The sequence below is a fragment of the Physcomitrium patens genome, chromosome 16, assembly GCF_059467195.1.
Source record: "Physcomitrium patens ecotype Gransden chromosome 16, ASM5946719v1, whole genome shotgun sequence".
Taxonomy (NCBI): domain Eukaryota; kingdom Viridiplantae; phylum Streptophyta; class Bryopsida; order Funariales; family Funariaceae; genus Physcomitrium; species Physcomitrium patens.
The window spans coordinates 13490954-13515563 of record NC_143425.1 but is presented as its reverse complement, the minus strand read 5'-3'; the positions used below and the strand labels follow the sequence as shown (position 1 = coordinate 13515563).

The 24610-nt window shown below is 38.3% G+C and overlaps 2 protein-coding genes across 5 annotated transcripts; both read right to left on the bottom strand.

The window, feature by feature from the left end:
• On the bottom strand, positions 1 to 7764 carry LOC112293632 (uncharacterized). The gene is made up of 18 exons (XM_090257064.1): positions 7008 to 7764; positions 6771 to 6832; positions 6520 to 6654; positions 6172 to 6312; positions 5822 to 5893; positions 5555 to 5649; positions 5204 to 5336; positions 4785 to 4967; positions 4104 to 4288; positions 3636 to 3702; positions 3209 to 3342; positions 2813 to 2879; positions 2612 to 2674; positions 2177 to 2466; positions 1865 to 1994; positions 1661 to 1753; positions 1050 to 1244; positions 1 to 844 (listed from the first exon to the last, which is right to left on the bottom strand). The coding sequence occupies exons 1-18, from the start codon at positions 7462 to 7464 to the stop codon at positions 539 to 541; spliced, it is 2808 nt and encodes a 935-aa protein (XP_090113190.1). The 5' UTR covers positions 7465 to 7764; the 3' UTR covers positions 1 to 538.
• A 5114-nt stretch (positions 7765 to 12878) lies between these two features.
• On the bottom strand, positions 12879 to 18112 carry LOC112293634 (DUF21 domain-containing protein At2g14520). Of its 4 annotated transcripts, XM_024543291.2 has the most exons (14): positions 17971 to 18112; positions 17601 to 17688; positions 17124 to 17302; positions 16852 to 16928; positions 16506 to 16589; positions 16260 to 16373; positions 15951 to 16037; positions 15396 to 15535; positions 15031 to 15118; positions 14858 to 14931; positions 14445 to 14608; positions 13917 to 14263; positions 13610 to 13656; positions 12879 to 13310 (listed from the first exon to the last, which is right to left on the bottom strand). In XM_024543291.2, exons 3-14 carry the CDS (start codon positions 17296 to 17298, stop codon positions 13067 to 13069), a joined length of 1641 nt encoding a protein of 546 aa, XP_024399059.1. In that variant the 5' UTR covers positions 17299 to 17302; positions 17601 to 17688; positions 17971 to 18112; the 3' UTR covers positions 12879 to 13066. The 4 variants fall into 4 exon arrangements, with proteins under 4 accessions (XP_024399059.1, XP_073395968.1, XP_024399056.1 ...); XM_073539867.2 differs by lacking the exon at positions 17971 to 18112 and having other exon boundaries at positions 17601 to 17733; XM_024543288.3 differs by lacking the exons at positions 17601 to 17688; positions 17971 to 18112 and having other exon boundaries at positions 17124 to 17517.
• Between the last annotated feature and the right edge of the window lie 6498 nt (positions 18113 to 24610).

The following is a 24610-nucleotide window of genomic DNA, read 5'->3' as shown; positions in this document are numbered from 1 at the left end:
TGGACGCCAACGTCACTGATTTATAGAAAAAATTATAGTACATTTACATGAGGACATTGTCTTGATCTGTGTCTTGACAGCACAACACCACCACCTTGTCTTCTATGTACAGCTAAAACTACAGAGGTGAGAAGAGATGGAGCTCGAACCTCCAAAGCCATCCACCTTAGAACCAAGGATGACAATGAAACAGATGAGCAATACAGATGCTGCATGTTGCTATTTGAAATGTAATACCAAGGAGGTCGAACTTCTACGAACTTACATCCTCGCCACTTGCTGAGACTTGATGTGGCATCACACATAACCTGTAGCAGCTAAGCAATATACAAAAGCATCCAACTCATGTTGAAAACTTCGTTGAATCGCTCAAACGAGCATTGAATTCTTCACAGCTAAAATATCATTCTTCTAAGAATCTCGAATAAGCCCACAAGTATTTCAAAGTGAAGCGTGGTCTTGAATGTGGTCATCCTGCTTGAGATTTAAAAGAGATCAGAAAATGTAAGGAGCTTTGGAGCCTCCATTGCATTCTATCTTAGAAAGAGGGGACTTGTGTTCTAGTCTCAACAAGGTCTCCGTCTCGAAGTTTTGTATGAGGAAGCGCTGCTTGGTGGTTGATAAATACGATTTCACCATCCATACCCATTCGCCTTGCTAAATCCGCCGCTGTGCTACCAGCTGGCATGCGCATGATATCACCGTCTGGCCAACTAATGACGAGAACTTCCACCAAGGCGGCTGTTTCGGGGTGATCCGGATTGAGGATTGTCACTGACCCATCGGGTGCAACCTCATGCCGCAGCTCCTGCTCCCATTGCAGCATTGAACGCAGCAGCTTCACCTGCATTTGTATGATCTCTCCCATTAGAGATACAATTTGTAAGCAAATCTGCGATTATCTGTCTCATATCACCAAAAAAGGGCATACAGAATGATAGTTCAAAGATTCTCCTCTATTAAATCAAACTAATGAAGCGAGAAAAACATAAAATGCAGCTCTACCAAAGCTTCATGGAACAAAATATAGATATACAGTCAGCATTTACTTTATTGTTCAACCGAGTTGTAGTGGATGTTCCAGAGCCGAGATCGTTATGCTGGTCAGCAGCATTGTCCACAAATATATCTACCTCTTCCCCTTGTTCCACCATGCTCATGACCTTCCAGTAGTCATCTTGTTCAGACTCATTTAGATCTAGAAGTTGAATAAAAGTTGGAAGGGACCTGTCGAACTGATCTTGCTGTTATCATATACGTAGACCACTACATCATGTCAGTTCAATGCAGCGTAAGGAGAATGTGAAAATTTGCTGCACTAAGATATGTATCCAGTGTGAGGATGTCGATAGAGAGGGTAAAATTACGCGTAACCGATCAAGAGGCAGTGAAATAACACGCTACGGATTGATTTGCAAGTGGTTCTTGAGAATTGAATAAAGTACACCTCACAAATTCAGAATCATGTTCTACATTAATTGTCAATTTTTAGTGCCACTGACATCTGACAAATAGAATTTCACATAAAAGGCTTCTTGTTTAGCACCCGTTTTATTGCTAATCGAGGGATCAAGATACGATAAAATTCAATCTTTCATAAAATTCATTACAATGTATTAAAAGCAGGAATCCGAACCAGCTTGTGAACCTACACACTTACTTTATGATATAGACCATCCCGGCATAACGTGTACTTCTCCAAACAAGTGCTCCAGTCTCCATGCCCTGGTGCAAACCACCATTGATCTGCAACCTGTTTATCACCACCGCATCAATTGCATAGCAAATATTGTATGCATTGGACAATTTTCAAGAACATCATAAAGCCCAACATAACCTCCACATGAGTTTACATGAACTCTACCTTTTTATAAAGGCGACAATATGTTAACCATCGTTTTCTCTGATTTCCAAAACGACCTGCAGCTACCGCCTCCCTTGCGTGGAGGGCAAAGCTAGCAGCCACCAAAAGCTCCCTGCCTTCATCCATCACTCTGCACGCGTGCAACTAATGTAAGGTAAAATGTATTTCATAGCAAAACATCAAGCACATAACACAATGCTAAAAAATAGACATATTATAATAGGAAACCTGATTGGCTATGTATACAATTGGAGTTCCTGAAATCCTTCCACAGTACACTTGCACTGCAAGTAAGTGAAGTCCTCAACATACCCCACGATAACAGCTGCAAGTAGTCTTCCATCTTCAACTCGTAAAGCAGGATGTCCCATATACACTGGTCTTCTAGGCGAAGGTTTAGCGAAAACCTCTCGAATAGGACGACCATACTGGTTACGATGTTCCTCTGTATCAGACTCACGTTCATCATCACTGGCATCATCTGAATCAGGCAGGGGCGAATCTACGGGAGGGTTCATCGGTGTTGTAGCCTTGACAACAGTATCTCCTTCTTTGTACAACCAGTGCGCCGCATGTCCATATTCCGCATGATCGTGCATTCCCTTCACATCAAAAAACTCCGTCGTTGTTAACTCTGAAGTTTATTTATGCCAGCAATCACACTAGCGATGATAATCAGTAAATCATGCCTGTGAGATACATGTATATCCTAGAGAAGAGAGAACAACGGATGTTAAAGCAGCCTACCCTTGTCCGTATTTGTACTTCCAGAGGCGCACCATCAGGCCCCTGTACTGCAGTGTGCAAAGACTGCAAAAATAGACGCCACAAATTAGAAAATTCCAAGAGAATCCCAAATACAGATAAGATGAACAACTATATCTGTATATAAATACACTGCACGCTGCGTTGTCAAGATATGTAAACAGAAATGATATTTGTCCTAACCTGGTAACCACTTGGCTTCGGATTCAAAATGTAATCGTCAAACTCTCCACCAACAGGCTTCCATAGACTACAATGCACCAGACAAAGGCGATTCTATCAGACAATTAAGTCTTACAGCCTGAAATAGTCGAAAGTCCTCTACTCTGGACTTGAAAAACTATAAACTTTCAATTAGATGGCGTATTCAATATATCAATAACTACTGTACCCATGCCGGCTCTCAATTAAGTAATGGCAGCATTAAATTGCATTTTCCATTCGATAGTTCATAAGCACAATAAGGGAAATGATTGATTTATGACCATCAATTTTCTGAAAACACACTCAGAATAGGTTGTCCTTTTGACTTGGGACGGAGATCAAAGTAAAATGTATCTTATGAAAGCACAAGCTAACCTGTGTACAACACTCAGGAGGTTATAACAACCCTCTACGGCAGCAACGTGAAGCTTGCCATCTCCGTCACCAACTATCACCCGCAGAGCCCGAGCATCAAAGATTTGATCAACTCCTACGCCTTTACGCCTCATCTGTGTCATACGCAATACTCAGATAAGATACACTTGCTGTTTTTCATGGAAGAATAATTTGGTGATTAACTGCATTGTAGGGTGTCCTACTGACAAGTTAAACTGCAATAATATTTCAGATGGATGAGAACATCTCATTGTAGCACATCGGATACAAGTGGAGGGTACTAGCGCCACATTAGATGAGCACAATTGCAAAGTAATGGTTCAAAAAACTTAAATATGGAATGAGGTAGTTCAAATATGTTCACAAAAATCAATATAGATACATGATTGAATTTCAAGATGTTCACCTTACACCAAGTACTATACAAGCTCTTCAATCGACCTGAGAGTCTAACCTCCATTCCTGGGACATACCTGTAGTCAATTTGGAATGAGTAAAATTAGAACTCCGTGTAACGTGTTGAATGAGTTGAGATGTAACACAAGACTAAATATTCCTAGATCATTATTGGCAGCTAAATTCCTGGTGGGCCATCCATCAGAGTTACAAAGAAATGGCATTCAACGAAGTTACAGAAGTTTCTGCAACGAGAATGGTTTCCATCACTACAAAACTATCAAGGGAAATTACACGTATCATAATGACGACGTTTTCTACTATATGTTAATGTAAGGACACCAAATTCCACAAATGTCCCAAGTTTCAGCTGGACAACACTATGCACCCAATTTTGTGTTAGATTTTCTTCATTACACACACTAGCTAGCTTATTGGCTAGTTTTGGGATATGGTTGAATAGGGGAAGTGGACTTACGAAGTAGCGATGAGAAGCTCACGCTCAAGTGCCTCTTCACATGCACTTAGAGCAGCCAGGGCAACTTTCGCATCCCGGATAACTTTGGGCAGTTTTTTCTCACCAGGCCCAGGTGTAACTATCCTCCACTTTCGTCGCTTACGGTCTGAAAGCACCTCAAATGGGACTACAGCTTGCAATAATTCCTAGAAGTTGCATAAGAAAAAGCAGAACATTAACAGAGCTTTAGGTCCATATAACTCCCTTGGTTCACCCGTGCGCTCTAGATCACAAGCTTCGGTGTTATACTGGGATTGTCCAGTAGTCATCTGACCCAAATTAACTAGGTGGTTATCTTGACGAAATAAATAAGCGGTTCAGCTTTCTATAGACACTTTCATTGGCAACCAACTCTGCATCCACTAAGGATTCAAGGACTTTGTAATCTCACAATGAGCTTGGAGATTTTGATACCAGTATCCTGTGATTTAAAAGTCATTCATGTTGACGTCAGTAGTAGTCAAAAACATTCCCGCTAAATACTCACAAATCCATCCACTGCATTAAAATAAAAGAAACTTAATTGTTGCCGCTGGACGCTGAGGATGTGATCGAGAAACCACAACTCAAGCTCCTGCATTATGATCCGACATAAGAGGTAAAATTTGGACCTGGGGACAAAGCGAGAATGCTAAAAAGTACCTGCATAGTCAGCACTTCATCATCTTCAGGATTGTGCTTAGGCTCCAACTCCTCCTCTAAAAGCTCACCATATAACAAAGCTCTCCGCTTAGCACGTTTTGTAATACGACGTAAGGACCTCCAATCCTTACGGGGGCTCCAAATAGCCGCTAGTTCTGCTCGTAACTTTCGAAATGCTTCCGGCTTCAGAGGCAAATGCAAAGGTGTCAGAAATCTCGTGCAAACTACGTCACGAAAGAAACGTCACAACACATTTCCTCTTCACCTTTACAACGTCAGTTGTCTGTAAATGTACTGTCTGAGCTTAGAATGGTTCATCAAATGAATCATGACGAACGAAAAATTGATTGATCAATTGAGCGAACCAGCCCGCTGCATTAGCCTGGAAAAGAGATATTGAAGAGCATGAATATACTCACATACAATACAGCAAAACAGAGATCCTCCAATTCAGCTTTCACAGCCCACTCGCCCAGCTTGGATGCAAGTGAACACCATACTGCGAGTGTCTCTTGCGCCACTGCACTCGCCTTCGCTTCTGGCAGGGCATAGCTGCAATTGCATCGCGAGAAAAGACGTGTAACTAACATGGAGCAAAGAACATGGCTTGACTATGAGAATTTGATTTTAAATGATAAGAAAAATCTTCAGAAATCATAGGTAGTCGCCTGAGATCTCTTGAAGTTGAAACGGGAGAGTCGTATAATCCCGTAGTATCATATCGAGATACTAAGTAACCGACAATCAGGAAAAAGTAGCGTAGAGCGTACATTGTCCGCATGTTGTGAAGACGATCAGCAAGTTTGATCAACACCACCCGTGGATCATTGACCATACCCAATAACATCATACGCAAATCATCTACCTGGAATTTGCACCAGTGCCATGCGCATCAGTGTCCACAGAATCAATAAACTACGTCGCTTCAAGAGACCAGTGTGCGTATATTCAACATTCCTCGAAATTTCCAAAATATCCTCTCCAAATTACAAGACATCGTATCAGACGCTCGATTGAGTCCTCTGTATTAAACCTACCTCTGCTTGACTCAGTCCTTCCTCATCAACTGGTTTTCCTTCACCTGCTTTTCTCCGCTGCCTTCTCAGTAGCTGTATAAGACACAAGTAGCAGTTCAGTTCATCAAAAACTTAAATGAGGGGATTTTTCACACTATCTCTGAAAGGCGGAGGTTATGTCTACCCTATCAAAGAACCATGAAAAAATCTGAGCAGAAAAAACATTATTTTTATAACTGGTGACAAAATGAGAAAGACAGGCCACAAAAAAAATAAAAATGGACTCATGTAAGGCGGATAGTGCGAGGCTACAGTTAAGTGACTGATTCATGCCAAAATTTACAAACCGCTCTCTTATTTCAAGGATAAACCTGATTAATATTACTGAGCTTCGAGACACCGGCAACAAGCTTGGATACGTCATCCCCGAAATGCAACCGTACACTTTGATGATCGCGATCCGTGTCGTCAATAACATCGTGCAAGATACCGGCAATAATTGTATCTATCACCTGTGCCAACATTTGGAAAGCAAAGTTACCGCTGACCTTTGAGGACTTGGCATGCCAGTAATTACAACCTAGAAAAATGCAAATCAGAGTCAAATCATGATCACTACGTTCGAACTAGAAGCTGTTCACTCGATTATACAAAATGTGGCCAACCTAAAACAATGTCACTCAAACAACAAAACCTTGAGTTTAGGGTTTAAAGCCTACCCTTTTCCCTTGTTGATGTGGAATTAAATCCGCAAGAATTCTAGCAGTGTGGATACAATGGGTAATGTAGGGCTCCCCAGTTCTTCTAAATTGGCCAGCGTGTGCCTCTCGAGCATACTCTATAGCTTTTTGTACCTGCAAGTCAATGATTCCATGTTCAGTGCACGAAATGGCCACAAAAACGGTATACATCACTTGATATCACTCTTCAAAAAAAAGAAATAAAACATACAAGTAAACAAAAGAATCACCTCAGCTTGTAGAAATACTTTGTGGCCAGTCACGTCTACTCCGTCAATCTCCACCACGGCAACTATCAAAATTCAAAAACCAAAAATAAAAAAACAGGTTAGGAATGAGATGATTGAGTGCAGCTCCCATCGAAGAAATCCTCGTTGCAAGGGTATTAGGACACATCTTTCTTGAGAAAACTCAAATGAGATTTACATGCACGCTCACTCAGTCAATCAATCGATCTACCGACATACCCGCATTCTCTTCCTCATGCTTAGCTCTTCGGCTCTTGAGCCCCTCGGCATACGGAGAAAGATAGGCGCCATAACAGACCGCTGCAGTAACAGCCACTTGCGTCACCGTCGCAAGGGCCACTCGCAGGACCACATGGTGCGTCCCAGTAGAGGTAACTGACGCAGCTGCGGTTCCTACCGTCACAACCTCCCGGACAATAGCCTCAACTGTCCCTTTCCTTCGCCTCCTCTTCTCATAATCCTTAAAATGATTACCATACACTAGAATTCCCTCTCCAGCACACAGTTTTTGACCTCGGAGCATCCTGTTCCATGAATTAAAATCCTCTCTACCCGTTCCCTGTGGGCTTATCCTCGCAGCCTGCCCATCACACCCCCAATTGGGCCTGAAAACAGGAATCGTACATGAAGACTGACTGCAAGCCCGTGACGTGCTTAAGTACGGGCCAGCCGCCATCCTGCCCTCGCAGAAGAAGACTCCCCTCTGCAACAAGATTGCCTACGACGCATGTTCAACCATCTGATTTTGTTCAATCCAATTCTTGGTTCCTCCGTGCAATGAGAACGTCACGCCCAAACCCCCGCTCTGAATGTCTATTGCACAAACCCAGCTGAGACTTGAGCGACAGCGGCGAATTCGAAGAATCTCACGCTTCAATTGTGGAGAATCCGAAAGGAAGCACGCGAGAGGGAAGTGCAAGCTGAAGCCTGCTGCAGCTGGAGGGTGGTGGAGTGCAATAGAAGAGAAGGCATCTACAGGGGCTCTGCACCTCACATCTCCGGAACCTGGATCTTGGTCCTACTATTGGTAGGGTCCCACCACACCGAGATCGGATGAACAGGGGTCTCATTCGTCCATCGCGAAATTTTTACATAGGTGTATTATGTACATTGTCGATAATTTTCAAGGATGGGGATCATGTACAACAAAGTCCGGGAAAAATATCGCAGAAATTTGAAGGTGGGGAGAGGAGTGATGATGTCTGAGGTAGTAAACAAAAGTTCAGTCGTGTGAGTGGTGGCAAGTGATGGAATGATGAGATGGCGCCCTTACCACTCGTCCTCCCCGCTGGCCCACTTCTCGCAGCCATTTGAGCAGCACCAGATGTCGAGTTCGCACATGAAATAATTGTCTCACTCATTCCTCGCCAAATGTTTCATCGCTCCCTGGCTTTTGACACCCTGTTCCCCAAGTGGTTTTTCAACGTGACCAGTCCCACAGGTATTGGACCATTAACAGGATTTTACTTATCTCCACGATATGACCCTATGTGCTACTCAGATTCTTCGTCGCAAATTGAGTAACATTCGAGTTTGAGGAATCATACCGGAGATCGTTTAAAGAATACCTGAGGTTCTTCGATCAAGGAAGAACCCCCCAAAAAATCTGGGTGAATTTGAATGGCTGTCTGAGAAGCAGATCCAACATCCAAAAGTCGATTTCACTCCTGATCCAGAAATCGACCATCGGTTGCACTTACAAATGGAGGACAAACCAGCTGTGTTTCACGAAGAGAATTTCGATGGGGGCCTTTTTCTGTGCTTCACTGTCTCAGGTAGTCTGCCGTGCTTGTGTCCACGCCTGCTCTGCATCAGTGTAGTTTCCGCTTGCTAGCAACTCCACTTCTCAATCGCGATTCCATGGTTCCCTTGCGGTATCAGTTACGGGTAGTTTAACCACACTTATGGCTCCGCTTGCCTTTCAGTAGAGCATTGAATGCACCTGGTACAACAAATTTATCAATTGAATCATAACTACAGGTGGTATCAGGCGTGTAATATAGCCTTCTGGGGATGGCGTAACTGGTAGAAGGCCCTTTTGAGTGGATCCCAGGAATCGATTGCAGTTAGAAAGTTGCATCATGGTTGGTTTGGGCTTGAACGCTGTTTGGTAGTAGAGCGGTTGAGGAGCCCAAGGTTTCCAAGAACGGCTTTAGTACTACATTTCTCCATATCAACATTGCCTCGTTGACAAAGATGTATCAATGAAAACTAAACTAGGCCTAAGTAATATTAAGTGCAACACTGTCAAAAGTAGTCAATCTAAACCTGCTTTTTGTAAAAAATTCTAAGAGAATAGGCAGTAAATTCCAAGAGAAATGAGGTTGCTAATAGGGAGAAACTACACAGATGTGGCAGAAAAGGGTAGAAGAACAGCAAATAAACATGAACCACCACAGTAGGCAGGAATGCTGAGTAAAGACACAAAATAAGAGCGATTTGGTAGGGTATGGTCAAAAAGCAAGCAATACTGATAGATCAAAATGCCAAGTGGTGAACAAATCTATTGAAACATATGGTGCACAAATATAAGTAGAGAAGTGATGAAACATGTACTGTACTTGTTCATTTAGACTGTTTTCTTCATCACTTGGAATACTATATACCACCCACAATGTATGGGCAAGGTTAATTGTGTCTCGTCCATCTTACTGAAATCATAGAACTAGTTATATTCTCAATAATATTCACATTAACGCATTCTAAGATTGCAAAATGGGACCAGCTGATGCCAGATATGCACGTGTTCAGAAGCATACTGGACATCTAATCAATCCGTTCTCGTTGCAATTAGGACAGCGTGCGACCTCGTTAGAAGCAGTGATGATCTTGCAACCGCCATTGCATTCCGGACAAGGAACAAATCTGACACCACCACACCCATCACAGGCTTGTTTGAAAGGTACAGCAGGTAAATCTTGCAGGAGCTCACCCAACTCTCCGTCTTCATGAAGCCGCCGCACTTCATCAAACCCACCAATGTAGTGCCCTTTAATAAATACACGTGGAACCATGGCAGGCTCACTAAACAGGGACTTCAGTTCTTGTCGAAACTCCGCATGCATGGATACATCACGCTCATCGATCCAAATTGGAAAGCTCTGAAAAATCATCTTCAACCGCTGGCAGTCTTCGAAAGTTTGTCTTATTCCTCGCAAACTGGTCAAATAAAGAACCACTCTATGCTCTCCACCGGGTGGACATTTCTCTTCGTATTTCCATAGTGAGTCCACAATCACATGCAATCTCGGCTTTTCAACCCCCACGGGAATAACCTTCGCAAACGACGTCCTGTCCGACCCAAATGTCCCAAAGCGCGAGTCCGCCAGAGTACTCTCATGAAAGCCAGATGCATAGCCAAAATCGTTCTTTTTACTACTCGGCCATTGCATTAGAATATGGTTATCAATGGTTTTAATTGAACTCAGAGCCTGAACTTCATTGCTGCCGATATGACACCAATCGTCATCCCAAGCTGTCTTGTCCATTGCATCTTGAAATGTAGCTATAATATCCGGATCAAACAAGTTGCTACCAGTAACCTCGCCATTTGGAATGGTAGGGAAAACAGTTCGTAGACACCTAGAATCCTGCAATGGAAATCCCATAACTTGCCCACTCGGTAAATCTGCACTGCTGTGTGGGCCGCTGAATCTCTGGGAGAAATCCATGCTGCCCCTACTTATGTAGTCAAAACTTTGCTTCGTCAAAAACTGCGTTATCGAGGATGTCGAATCCGTGCAGAAGAGGTCAGGAACGATTCCTGCCTTACTCAGCATCCTGAGCCCATCGACAGCCGAGGCGGATCGAGATCGAGAGAGAGTCTTTACAATGGATCCTGGGGGGACTTCCGTTATGGACACCATGTCATTTTGTTTGGTAGAGTTTGTGGATGTCGACAAAGGCGATACAAGAGGGGCGTTGTCATCTAGTCCTTCCATAAGCTCCCATGTGTTGACTATCTCAGTTTCGCTGGACTCAGAGGGCTCCATCTGTCTTAGAAGCGAGGATTTAGGATCAGTTTGGTCCTTTCTGATTTGCTCCGACTTGAACCTCGAGCAACCCATAGCCATGTCAGCCCAGGTTTTTGGTGCCCTCTCACGACCAGACATAGAGTCCGACTTCCTCATCTTGCTGTAACCAAGCATTTGCAATTCGCCAGATTCGTTCTCTTCGGTGAGAGGTACCATATGCTCGTTCATTCTCTCTGCCTCCAATAATTTTGTAAGGCCATATGTGCTCGAAGTTAGTGCCACAATATGGTAATCATAATGCAAGTCACGTGGGTTTGAGGATCTTAAGGGTGTGTAAGAATTGCTTTTGCCCAACCTCCTCCTACTCCCAAATCTCTCCTTGTCCCCACTTGAGATACCTCTATCTCTGGACGTTGTACACCCCATCGTGAAACCTCCTGCGTGGTGCACTCAATGCTATGATATCGAGTAAATAATCTCCAAATCATATGACCACATCCTCTGCAGAACATAGTCTATCCCTGCATTACAATTGCAAATCACTGAGTGATGCTTCCAGATGGGTAGAGCCAACACAATAAAATAAGTCCAAAAGAGTTGCCGTGCAGAACGAGGCAGAGATAGGAGTTACCATCAGATAGCCAGAAAAACTGACGGAAATGATCTGCCAAGTAAAGGAAAGATGCGAAGCAGAGCACACCACTCCATTGTCTCTGAGATGGTACCTGCTGCTACCAAGCATGCATTTTCATTCTGAAAAGACACCTTTCCTAACAAATGAAGTACCCATCGCACCACATCATGCAGACATGGAGTCCTGTCAATGAGACAAAAATGTTAGTGCCTTGAGAAAAACAATCCAGAAAATCATGTTAAAGATAAATTAAAGTTATACAGAGAGATGCTATTCTACAATATAGCTTTTGTTTTACAATGCAAGGATACACGATGCCTCAATTCCAGGACTTGATCTTGAGAACATCACCATCTCTCCAAAGTAGAAAAAGGGACAAATAATCGATCATGGTCCGATATCAAGCATTGCAACGTAGAACAAGCTTGAGAGCTCTGTCTCGTATTCCACATTTATTCCACCAATCTAAAATCTGAGCTAGGTTATCCTTCTAGACAATATACCAAAATGATGGAGATTCAGCTTCCACGAACAAAATGAAGGTTGTGATGTATGAGATGATTTGCATACAAGACCCAATTTTCAAAGGAACTACAAAATGGAGGGTCAAATTACGGTATATTGGCCTAATAACTAAAAGTCCTCTTATCTGAAAGTTCTGAATTCTGTTTCAATGAATTAAAATGTTACATTGCTAGAACTTACTCGACTCAACCCCTCAAGTTAACCCTTAAAAAACTGAAAAAACCCACACATAAGGTCTGCACGAAGAGTAACTAAAAGAGCTTTACTCATCTATGCTCTCTATAGAATGCAACGTCGGATTACTTCGATCAACCCTAAACTTTCAAACCACAAGTTGTAGGTTCAATCCGATGCGGTCTTAATGTGAATTAGACTATCATTACAAATAGTAAATGAAGGAAAAGTTGCAGGGCACACAGTACCTCAAGAAATGGAGCTTGAAGGGTGCGATAACCCATAGGCTCCAATCCTCACCAAAAACAATCACGCCAATGCCATCACAACACTCCACGTTACAATTCTCCAAAGCTGATGGTCACACAGCCACAGAGATCCTACAACTACAGCCTCCAGATCCTCTCCCGCGTTTCCATGCTCAGCTGACATTGAAGCTCTGCGAAGCAACAAAACGTTGGCCTGAAACGATCACAGCATCGGAGGAACGCCGACAACAGTAGTGCGGAAGTTCAAACTGGCCAAATCCGTCCAAAAGCCACAACGACTATGGATGAAAAAGTTGGATGAAACTATCATTCCTCCGAATATAGCATGCTTTGGAGCACTTCATCGCACCCAGATTAGGTGGAGAAGACGTGGTTTGTTGAAAAAGTCTTTCGATACAGTTCATGATCATTTAAATACATCGGAAGTGATTTTGAAATGTTGCCCGCCATTGGCTACATCCCGAAAACACTATTGGCTACATCAATCTCCCACCTCCAGGGATCCATCATGCGATTCAAAATGAACGGTCTGAAGTTTATAAAGTTCAATTACAAGCATACAGTTTTAAAAAGTTCGGAATGCGGCAAAAGCTTGGTAGTTTATGTTCCATATTTTACCAGCCAGAGAACTTAATCCCTCAAAACAGTCATTACCGACTGAAAAATACTAATTAGATCCCAAGAGTCTCCATAAGTTACTTCCTAAATACTCTTTGTATACCGCTGACTATTGACTAAGGAGGTTGAAAGTGGTGACAACGACGGAGATATCCAGGTAGAGAGCGAGTTAGCAGGCGTCACATTGTGAGTAATATGTGCAGATGAAGCTGGCAAAGCAGGAATATTTGTCAGGTTGTTTCCTACTACAGAGGAGACCATCAGTGTTGCACTTGATAATGGTGACGCAGGACTTCTCCCTCCTGGTGGTATCATGTTGACCTTTATTCTGGAAGGTTAAAGCAAGACAAAAACGTCAGCACATGTACACCAATGGTAATCCAGAGCAGTCTATCTGACGTGATAAATAATAGAAGCGTCCTGAGCACGTAAAATTTCCAGGATCCGTCCATTTCAGGCTTGCATACAATAAGGGCCACCTGTGGTAGCTGATCAAAGGAGGTCTCTACATCTCAAATCACTGCTTTGAGATATCGAAGAGCATATGTATTTTATTCATTACTGAATACATCTGAAAGAATCAAAAGAAAAAGTAGATAGAGAGAAATACATCAAGCAGAGTCTTACTTGTTATATATGTCTACGTACTCATCCGTCTCATCCAGAATCTCCTCCTGATGAACATTGCAAACATGATAATCCAATCAACATGCAGAGCATACTAATGTGAACCAATTGTATCCATTCTTTGCTACTGACAAGTGGCCAAATATTCCAATCAAGTTTTTTTTCCTGATTCTTGACTGATACCATTGGAAGTATGCAACTTATGCTTCTGACAAGCTCAAGGACGACGTAATTCGGTTATAACCCTTGCAACAGAGCGAGAAACAGAATATCTCCAACTAGTGAATCAAACTTTGCAGTGAAAAACCTGTAGAAGTTCTTCAATGAGGTCCTCCATGGTTATAATACCCACGACCACCTCGTCATTTGCAAAACTTGGTAATGACCCTTCACGAATCTCTAGAACATTACGATCCGCAGAATTCACCAATTTCTTGATGCGCTGCGGAAGAGGATGACCAGGAGTACCTTCGTCATTAAGTTTTACAATTGGCACTGAAATGAAAGGTAGAGAACGTCCCCTCAATTCATTTCCAAGTCCAGTTTTCTCTACTCTCAGTGGTCCAAATTGTTTGTGTCCATTCTCTTGGTAGGTGGATCCTTCATCCGGTATCTCAACTCTAACCATGAGGTCTTGACACCCCAAACCTGCAGCTGGAGAACGAGATCTCGTTATTTCAGACATCGCAGAAATGAAATGAAATTCACTGCAAACTTGGCTTCAAAGTAGGTATGACATATAAAGCTGTAATGTCTACCAAAACTAGGTTCCCAGAAAAGCACTCAACGCGCATATCGTTCACTACAAAGAAGTGCTCCAATCTCGATAACACACCATCAAGTCTCGTTTTTGAACTGCGGTGAGATCTGAATTGCCTCTTACGGACTTGATGTATGGACTCAGCCTTCTCCTTATTGTACTTAACAACCACTGCCATATGACTATGACCTTTCTGAAATTCATTTAGAATGCCGTACAATGGCGCATCCTCGTCCACCCTGAACAAAGTCCGAAATTAGAGGTAACAATTCAAGCAAGTGATCAACTGCATTCACAGCTCTAAACACGCCCCAGAGTGGATATCGGGAGAACTTCACTCTGACCTCTCCTAAGTAGCGCTTAAAATATGATAAAAATCATACGCAAAAACATCACATGATGCTGCACAGAAATACGCCCACTGCCTTGTCAAATTCTGAAAGGTCGAGAAAGACGCTGAAGTCTGTCAAAACAAAAGGGAAAAAAACCTGGGTATCTCCCTGATTGTGCACTTTCGTACTGGAGTCTCATTCTGGGAAGGTAGAGTCAATAAGTTCTTAACCTGCACGTCCAATATCCAAACATTACAATAAATCGAATTAATATATCAGCTACAAGGAATGAATATACTAATAACTTGATTGTAATGCAATTTACTTACAAGAAGAAGTCCTATAATGTTTTCTTTTTCGCCAGCATATATGGGCACTCTACTGTGCCCTCTAGCTATGATCATCCTCATTGTTTTCCTGCGTCATCAAGTAGAGGATTTGTGAAAAATGAATACTAACACAACACACTATGGCAAGTGCCTGTAAAACATACTCTCAATCGTCGGCACTTGCTCTCCTTGAAATAAAAATAAATCAAACATTCATAATCTAGATTAAAATTTACTTCGCGAAAAAGTGTGCAATGAGAAGTTGATAAAGTACACGAATGGTGAAACCCTCTTAGAAAGTCCAGAGGTTGGGGACGTCTGGCGGGGTATGTCAAGTAGCCTTGCAAGGACTGACGAGAACTCACATGTCAAGTTTATCATTAACACTCAATGCAAAAATATCCTCAATCGGGGTCATCGCTTGAGAGGCAGTCTTCTTTGTCAACTCGAGAGCACCACCAATAATCGTTGTTTCGTAGCGAGTTAATTCTCCTCCTTTTCCAGCCTACATACCCGGCAGAGCAATTGGACTCAATCATACAGCACTTCAGGTTCCACATGAAAATTGAAACCTCACATGCCCACAAACATTAGCATGGGTCCAAGTGACCATAGAAAGCATCCTCAACTTTGTAGTGAGGTGAATAAATTTCAATTTATAACTTTACATCCTGATAGATAAAAATCAAATTATTCCCCTCTCGTACGGATAAAAATCATTGTTTTCCCACACTTGCGTATCACAGATTTCCCAGTGCCGACAGCATGAAAAATCGCTGGAATATACAGTTTGTGTATATAAGTACGCTAATTGCAATATTCAGATGATTCCCCCTTGAAAAGTAAATCAATAAATAAAAGAGAAGTATCCATATTCCTCAAAGCTTTGCTGACTCAGTAATCCTGAAAATCCATATTACCTCATCACCATGAAAATCTACTAGGGTCTTCAATTCAGCGCGCCGAAAGAGCGTTTTGTGCCCTTTTCCAAGAATACTATCAAGAAGCTGCACAGCGAACAGCAATTATTCTCATGCTACTGCAATGTAAATTCATCTTTCAGATCTCATGGTTTTCAAGCCTCAGGATCTCCTTCGAAATTCCAACGCGCTGTGCACAATTTCAACTGCAACTGTGTACGTCCAGAATGCATTTGACTAAGGCACGACTAGTTTTGACCCAGAATTGCTGAGAGGCACAGGAAATGAAGATGAACCATCCGACAGTACCTTGCTGATTGGATATGAAATTGGGAAGAAGAGCAGAAGGAGTACGCGAACTACAGGTGACAAAGCGGCTCCAACTGCTAACCCATACCGTGAGCAAACCGCTTGAGGTATGATCTGAACTCAGTTACATATCGGCAAGAATCGATAAGCCAGATCCTTACAATTTCGCGTTGAACTCCAAGTGCAAATGTGGCGAGCATACAACATGCATTCTCGACCACGATAAAGAGGGTAAAATATGCTCACCTCGCCGCATAAGAGAATCAAGGTCACGGATATGAGTATAGCACTCCAAGCCTCGACCAACGAATCGAGGAAAATGGGAAGCGCCTGCAGGATCCAACGATTTACAAACTTTCAAGAGAAGGCGAAACTCTAGTTTTTCAAAACCCCGCACACACATGAAATTTTAAATTTGAGTGATTTTGCTGTTGATGTTCCGCACCCTTGCCACTCATATTCTAAGCAACTGAGTGGTGTCACAGTAAAACAACAGGAACCACAGCATCATCCTTTAATCCAATCCAGATCAATGCTTTCAGTGCTCGCTTATCAGACAACTTTCGACAAATTCCTTTTCAACAAATCCTACCTCCATGGCCAGCGCATTTCCAATCAACAAAGTGCAGAGCAGCAAATGTTGATTTTTCACCACTGGGAGAATTTTCCCTGAAAAAATTTCACAGCTGGGATCAGTGTAGGACCGATCATTAGCGCATTCCCTGATCCTATAAATTGTAAAAGTCTCGGCTCGTTTACGATAGCTAAGACTAGATCGATGGAAATCTCTTTCTTCAGGAATCTGATTATTGAACCGGCGTGAGTAAAATGGACTAAGATGTTGAATTTTATGAAGCTTCATACCAGCATATTTCTGATCGGCTGGCGTGCCAGACTTCTGGAGAACCTCAAGGTCAACCAAGTCAAGCGACATCAGTCCCAGGGTAAGACCTGACATCAAACCGGCAAATAAGACCAGTCCAACTACGATCACAATGTAAACGTAAAAGGTCGCCGTTCCGGGCATTTGGTGTGCCATTTTCCTAGTCAAATTATTCGTGATCACGTTTAAAATTTGCTGGATAAATTCCACTCATTCCAGCTTCTCTGTAGACTTTAAAAAGCTCGCAGAATCTAATTAAGCAAAATTTAGGTATCGGCAAATAATGTTGCTCGCAGATACAACCAGTGTAGTACGACTTTCTGATGCTGAGGCAATTCAATGCAACTCGCATCTGATTATCACTTTCTTCCTTAGTAACCCTTTCAAAACAAGATGCTCCAGCAAGAGGGATGCTTCATCAGAAGGCTTGATTTCGAGCAGAGTTACGACTTGCAAACCTCCCATCGCCCTGTCGCGAAGATAAGCCGGCATTGAGCCTTCGCTTTCAGACCTAGCTTGTCCACCTTGATGATGAGGTCAAGTCCACTACAAAAACCAACACATAAAACAGTAACTGCTTCATCGCCTCAGAAGCACTGATAAGCTGCTAGTTTAGAATGAATCTCTAACATTCAATTTCGTCAACAAATAAACCTTGAAAACCTCTAGACCATTCTTCGAGAGGAAAAGAGGGCACGAAAGAGTCATTGCACGGAAAATGACGAGTCTGCACTCAAAATTCACCATTAGATTCGTGCTAGAAAATTTCACACAAATATACCAAGGAAAATACAAATGCCAAAAAGTTCACCACGAATACGGAAGTACCACGGCATGTCTCTCGTTAGAACTTGACGACAAAAAGACATCAACTTGAATCCTGGATGATACGTGTTCCCTTTCGGAGACAAAGATTGAGGAAAGTAGTTGAACAACCAGGAGCAAACCCGATGAGTTCACATACAGTAATATCGACAATATTAATAGCTCCAGGAGCCAGCAGCGAGTACAAATATTAGCCACAGCATACTCCATACTACAACGCACACAACAGAAACGGAAGAATTATGCAATATTCAAACATGCCACACGAAAATCAGCATTTACAACAAAATCCATTACGAGTTCAAAATTAAATTCATAATTCACATCATCAAACAGAAAATCTTTACGTCCCTCCAGCTAGCACCAACCCGACACCACACCTCCACCAGAAGTCTCACACCAGACCTCGAATCGAAACCAATTCTCCGGACCTCGAATTAATCTCATAACTAATAATCGGTCGATCACAGCAACTCGCTAATTCTGCACAACAACAAACCTCCCAATTGCATGAAACGCAAATACCCGCAGGTCTTCGCGACTCATCTTCGTGAAATAGATTCCACAAGCGTGCACACACTCAGAGATGCAGTCGCAACCCCTGACACACACACAACAACAGCACTCACACACAAGAGACACGCTTACTTACTTCCTCACTCACTCACTTACACACACACATGATCTGTACTTAACTTGCAAAGGGAGGTGATTACGGAGCTTCCCGGAGGGTCTCATCAGCGCAGCCGAAGCGAATCCATGAGGCCATGATAATAGGCGTGGGCAGGCAGACGTGGAGCAAGGGACATCCTATGCAGTGCAAGCAGGGACGAACGCAGAGAGCGAGGGACGGAGGGAGGGCCCCGGCGGACAAAACAAGACTACCCTCCTCCCGCCCACCCACTTCGCGCGCGCGCGGGCACGGTCACACTCATTGGTTTACAGAGCGGCAGGAGACGAACCGTGCCCCCCCCCCCCCCCTATCGGATCTTTCATCCTCAATTATTTCATTCGTTCGTTCGTTCATCCATGTGTTGGGTTCATTCGTGTACATGTGTTATTTTTTTTTTTAATTTGATTTAAAAATATCCAACTATGTAATAATAATCACATCATGAATACCTAATTTAAGCTATTTTAAGTTCTCAAAGAGTTATATTAGTTCATTATAATATATATATATATATATATATATATTAATTCTTTTGACTTCAAATATATAAATTTTTACTATCCATATTTTATATGAATGTGGTGTTTAATATTATCATAATAAATTAAAAAATATTATATTTTAATTTGATAGTTTTTGATGTTTTTTCTAAAATTATAAAAAAAATGATAATACTACATATTTAATATGACAACAATTCAAAATTAAAATTATTATTATTTGTATTGATAATTTTATATTCAAGGAGACTTTATATTTAAAAGTCTACTTTAAAAGGCTAAAGTTTTAAAACCTTACCAAGATTTTGATTGATAAATAAAAATCCTTATTTAGAAGCCTTAGCTTTTAAACATAATATGAAGTAAGAAGAAGTCATGATATAGACAAAATTATTCTTTTATTAGAAATTAAAATATGACAATTCATAACTTGATTCAAAGAATCATAAGAAGTATAAAAAATTTAATTTTTTATTTTATTTTGTTGTTGTTATAATAGTTATTTTATACATTTTTTGACACAAAAACTCAATTCTCTTTAAAAACCATCTTTTAAGAATGGTCTAATACAAATTCTTCTAAATAATACTATTTTTTCTTTATAAAAAAGAATGCCTTTTATCTCATCATTTTTCTTAAAGGTCTTTAAATTGGTATTTTTAAGTATAAACTAATTAAGTGAAGTCTTTTAATTTCAATCAATCAAAAAATTTGAAAGTTGTGATTTCTCATTGTTGTCTTTTTAGTATATAGATTCTATCAATTAAATTTAAAAATAGAAACTTTAAACAAATCTCTTATCATTAAAGTGTAAAATTTAAATATTTTAAAGAATATAATAGAATAGAATCAATTAGTTTTACTATATATTTTTTAAAATTTTAATTTAGTTTTAATATCTCTTACAATCAATAGTTTTTTATATATAAATAACTCTTTTTATAATTCATATTTTAAAATCAATCATCAAATATTTTAAGTTGAAATTATATATATATATATATATATAATCCATTGATTTATTAAATCAATCTACTCTATCATAATTGTCATTAGAAAAATGAATCATCTTAAAAAACCATCATTACAATCATGGCTCTCATTTGACCCCCTTTGTTTTAAGCCCCCGCCCCCTCCGGCTCTAGCCTTCCTCATCTAGGACCCCTCTCCTTCTATTCGTAGCTCTCATCTCAACCCTTCTTGTTTCTCCTTATTTCTCTCAATAGGATGGATTGATCTAATAAATGGATGAGTTGATTTAATAAATAGGCAGGTCATTTTAATATTTTCCTATATATATATATATATATATATATATATACATATATAATTTTTGAAGTATGATTTTTTTTAATAAATGCATAGTTAAGACTAAATCATTGTAAAAAATTTAGAAAATTATAAATTAACATAATTATTTTTGAAATCTTATAGAATATATATATATATATATATATATGTATGTACATATGAGTGAACATTAAAATTCCATTTAATAATCTTAATAAAATACATTAAAAATTTATGAAAAATTAAAGTTAGAATTAATGATTTTTTTTGAATAATTCTTCCAGATAATTCCTAAATTCCAAAGATGTCATTTTATAACAAAGAAAAATTATGTTAAATTATATTAAAAAATTACAAAAAATTTTAATTTTATTTTAAGCAATTGATTATCTATCTATTTATTCTTCACAAATCAAGCAACAAATCATTTAGAACTTAGACAATTATTTTTAATTATTTAACAAGATCAAAACTATAAGGATAAATCATTAATTTTTTACATATATTTTTTTATGTGCATTTCATTTTTGAGTATAAAATTAATTAAAATTAAGAAAAAAAACATTTATATTTCGATTCTTTTTCCATTTATAATTTTATTCAAATAAAATTATTGTTTTATATTTTGTAAACTATAATGTTATTCAGAGCTATGATATTATCTGAGTTCTTTTTTTTTATTGATTCTTATTATTGTATTTGATTAAATATTTTTACTAAATTTTACAAATAACAATGCTATTATTTTAATTACACATAAAATTAATTTTTGAAACGTCAAAATTCAATTACTTGATTTTTTTGTTATACCATTGATCTTTTAATTTCATCAGTTTTGTACTCCAACAATTGTTTTCATTTTTTAAAAAATAAAGTGATCTACATAAGTACTTAGTCATTTATATGGACTTTCAGCAAAGCAATATTTTATATTATTTTCATTTATTTATTTATTTATTTTTCTTTCATGCATTTGTTGCTATTCTTTTGGGAAGAGGGAAAAATGAAAAGAAGGATTATGAAATGGACCACAAAGCATGATTGAGACATATCTAAAGGCGAATCAAATCAACTTTAGTCATCAAAAAGTTGATTGAAAATCCAATAGTTATTCATTTTTCTAGGCTTTACTTGATGGGCATAAAGTAATCGTCACAGCCCAGAACCCTTAATTATATTCAATCAGTTTTCATGAACAGAAAATATGTAATAAAAATAAGAAAGAAACAAATTAGAAGAATAAAGAGAATAATGGGAAATGAAAATTTAGTGTCAATATTATTATAGCTTTATACCTCAACTAAAAAATAAAATTTTAGGATTTTAAGAAGATAAAAAACTCACATCCACATTCTGTTTCACATTGTGATTATATTTCTTTTAGCTTTCAACAATATCTAGGCAATCTTTTTGAAACTACAAGATTTTGAAAAGCAAAAGAAAGATCTAATTTTAAAATAAATCTTGTGAAAGAAATCAAGAATAATGATTTTTTGTTTTCTGTTTTTTTTTTTTTTTTTTTTTTTTTTTTGTGTTTTCTGTTTTTTTCTGTTTTTTTTCTGTTTTTCTGTTTTTTTCTGTTTTTTTTCTGTTTTTCTGTTTTTTTTTTTTTTTTTCTTTTTTTTTCTTTTTTTTTCTTTGCATATGTTTTAGGGTTATTTACTCATTGCACAGATAATTCAATATAACACAAAAGACAGCAGGAGTATGAGAATCTCATCAATTTTTTAAAAAAAACAATATATTATTACAGTATAAACAGGAAAGAAAAAGAAAGATTCAGAAAGAACTTGTTTTGGTTGAGCTCTAAGCCTAAAATATACACAAAATTCTCATCGCACACATGTGACATTTGATTAAAACATGATGAAGATTGTGAGTTAATTAGTTTGTTGCAAACTTTCCAACACTTGGCTTTAACCAAGATGAAACAATTTGTTTGTTTGTCTTTTATTTTATTTTAAAGTGAATTGAATTGTTTCTATCCATAGAAATTCTTTTTCCAGTAATCATAAGTCTTTACAATATGAAGGCCATGTCTATGAACATGAATAAATATTTGACATGAAATTTTCATATGTTTTTGAGGACTGAGTGTGCATACACAAGATACAATTAATTATTTGATTATTTAAATAAATAAATTGTAGGATTCTTTTAAAAACTGATGTTTTATAATGTTCAATTTTTTTCATCTTTAAATCATGTTTTTTGTATCAATTAATTAAAAAAATCACAAAATATGGTCCTTTAAGGGCACTCTATCCTACATGTGTGATTCACATCATAATTAGTCTAGACCATATTTAACATGTCAAGTAATATCAGTCCAATCTACTATGGAAATAAATAAAAATATATTTTGAACTTGGAAAGTGGCTTGTAAAAAAACTTAAGAGTGGGCTTATACTCCAATTTATTGTTCTAAGGGCTATCTATATATTAAGATTGCTCAAAGAAATAAGTAGTGACTCTCCTTCACTACATGGATGGGCCTTTGTTTTTATCAAAAAGGTTCATGTTTTATGGAGTTCACAACTTGTTTTACAATTCATCCTTATCTTGATTTGTAAGTTCCAAGTATACATGGTATTTTATGGTTGATTACAAGGTAATCACAAGAGATTCACAAAGTTCAAAAGACGTTTTAAAATGGAGCAATAAGAAAGACATACATCTTAGTGAGCTGATACATTATAAAAATATGTAAATACATCCATGGTTACAATCCAATGTTTCGGACTTGATCAGAACAAAACTCCATTATTAGAATCTGCTGTAGTAATATGTTGCAAAGATTGTTTTTAAACTTCTTCCACAATTGCGGTAGCTGCAAGGCCTCTTATAGGACAATGAAGCCATTGGAGATGCCATTGAGCTTGCAAGATACATTCAAAGCATGCATGATGTTGTTTTGATCCATTGCATTGCATGTAGAATTGATATAGATATGATCATAGCTATGACCTATACTACTATTAATAGCTGATTTTAACTATAATCAAGAAACATGAACATGTTTGGTAGATTAAATCTACATGCTAATGATGGAGCTTGACAATAGCAAACTTAATGGTTTGATGGCCATAAAAAATAAAAGCATTAAAGATAGTAGAGTTTAAATCTATATGCTTAGTATGAAAATATTATTATGTTGAGGTGAATCTTTGGTTGCATATCACGAATATATATTTATTATAAATATTAATTATATAATATGAATAAATAAAATTAAATAAAAATAGATAAATTTTATAATATCTTCTAAAAAAGCTTTCTAAAAGTTTTATAAATGCTTCTTTGTCTTTATATGTATTTGTAGTTGATTGATAGATTAAAAACTTGGTCAACAACTTAATCATGTATTACATGTATCAATAGCTTACAAAACAAGCTAATTATGTAGTGCTCATATAAAATACTTGATTTGTAAGTTAAGATACATGTCATGTAAAGTCAACATGTTTTGGAGGTCCTATAGAATATTGTCACATAGCTCTTATGTAGATAGTATATATAGAGGCAAGAATGAAGCCTTCTTTACTTTTATCAATTCCTTTCTTGCTTCTAGTCTAGTTTCAAGAAATTTTTAATTTTTTTTTATCTTTGGTAATAGCCATTCTAATTTCTTTTTAATATACATACTTCTTTATTCATTTTTTTTTAACTTCTTTGAAAAAGTCTTACTTATTTATTTTCTTTCATCAAATTTTTGTCTTTGATAGTTTAATAAGAGTTCTTTTATAATATCACAACTTCATCTATTATTGATTAAGATTGGATTATTCCTTTTTCTTGATAAAAAATAAGCATATTAGAAGTTGAAAATAATCTTCTTCTAAATTGATATTTTTTTTAGTATTTATTTTATTCTCAAATTCTTTTTTTTACTTGTCTTAAGTAATATTAAATATTTCTTTTTCTTTAAGTGGTATTATATAAGAACTTATCAAAATAAAGAATGCAATAGTAGAAATACAAAAAAAATTAAAAGAGTTAATACTTGCAATGCATCAACTCAATTTACTACTACAATGATGATCAAAAATGATAGAAAGTGGAGATATAATGTTGATTAGAGTTGCTTCAATACGTGTACCAAATCATATCATTTTTTCTATAATAGAATATCATTTAAGTGCTAGATAATTAAGACTTACTTTACTTGAGAAGTTTAATG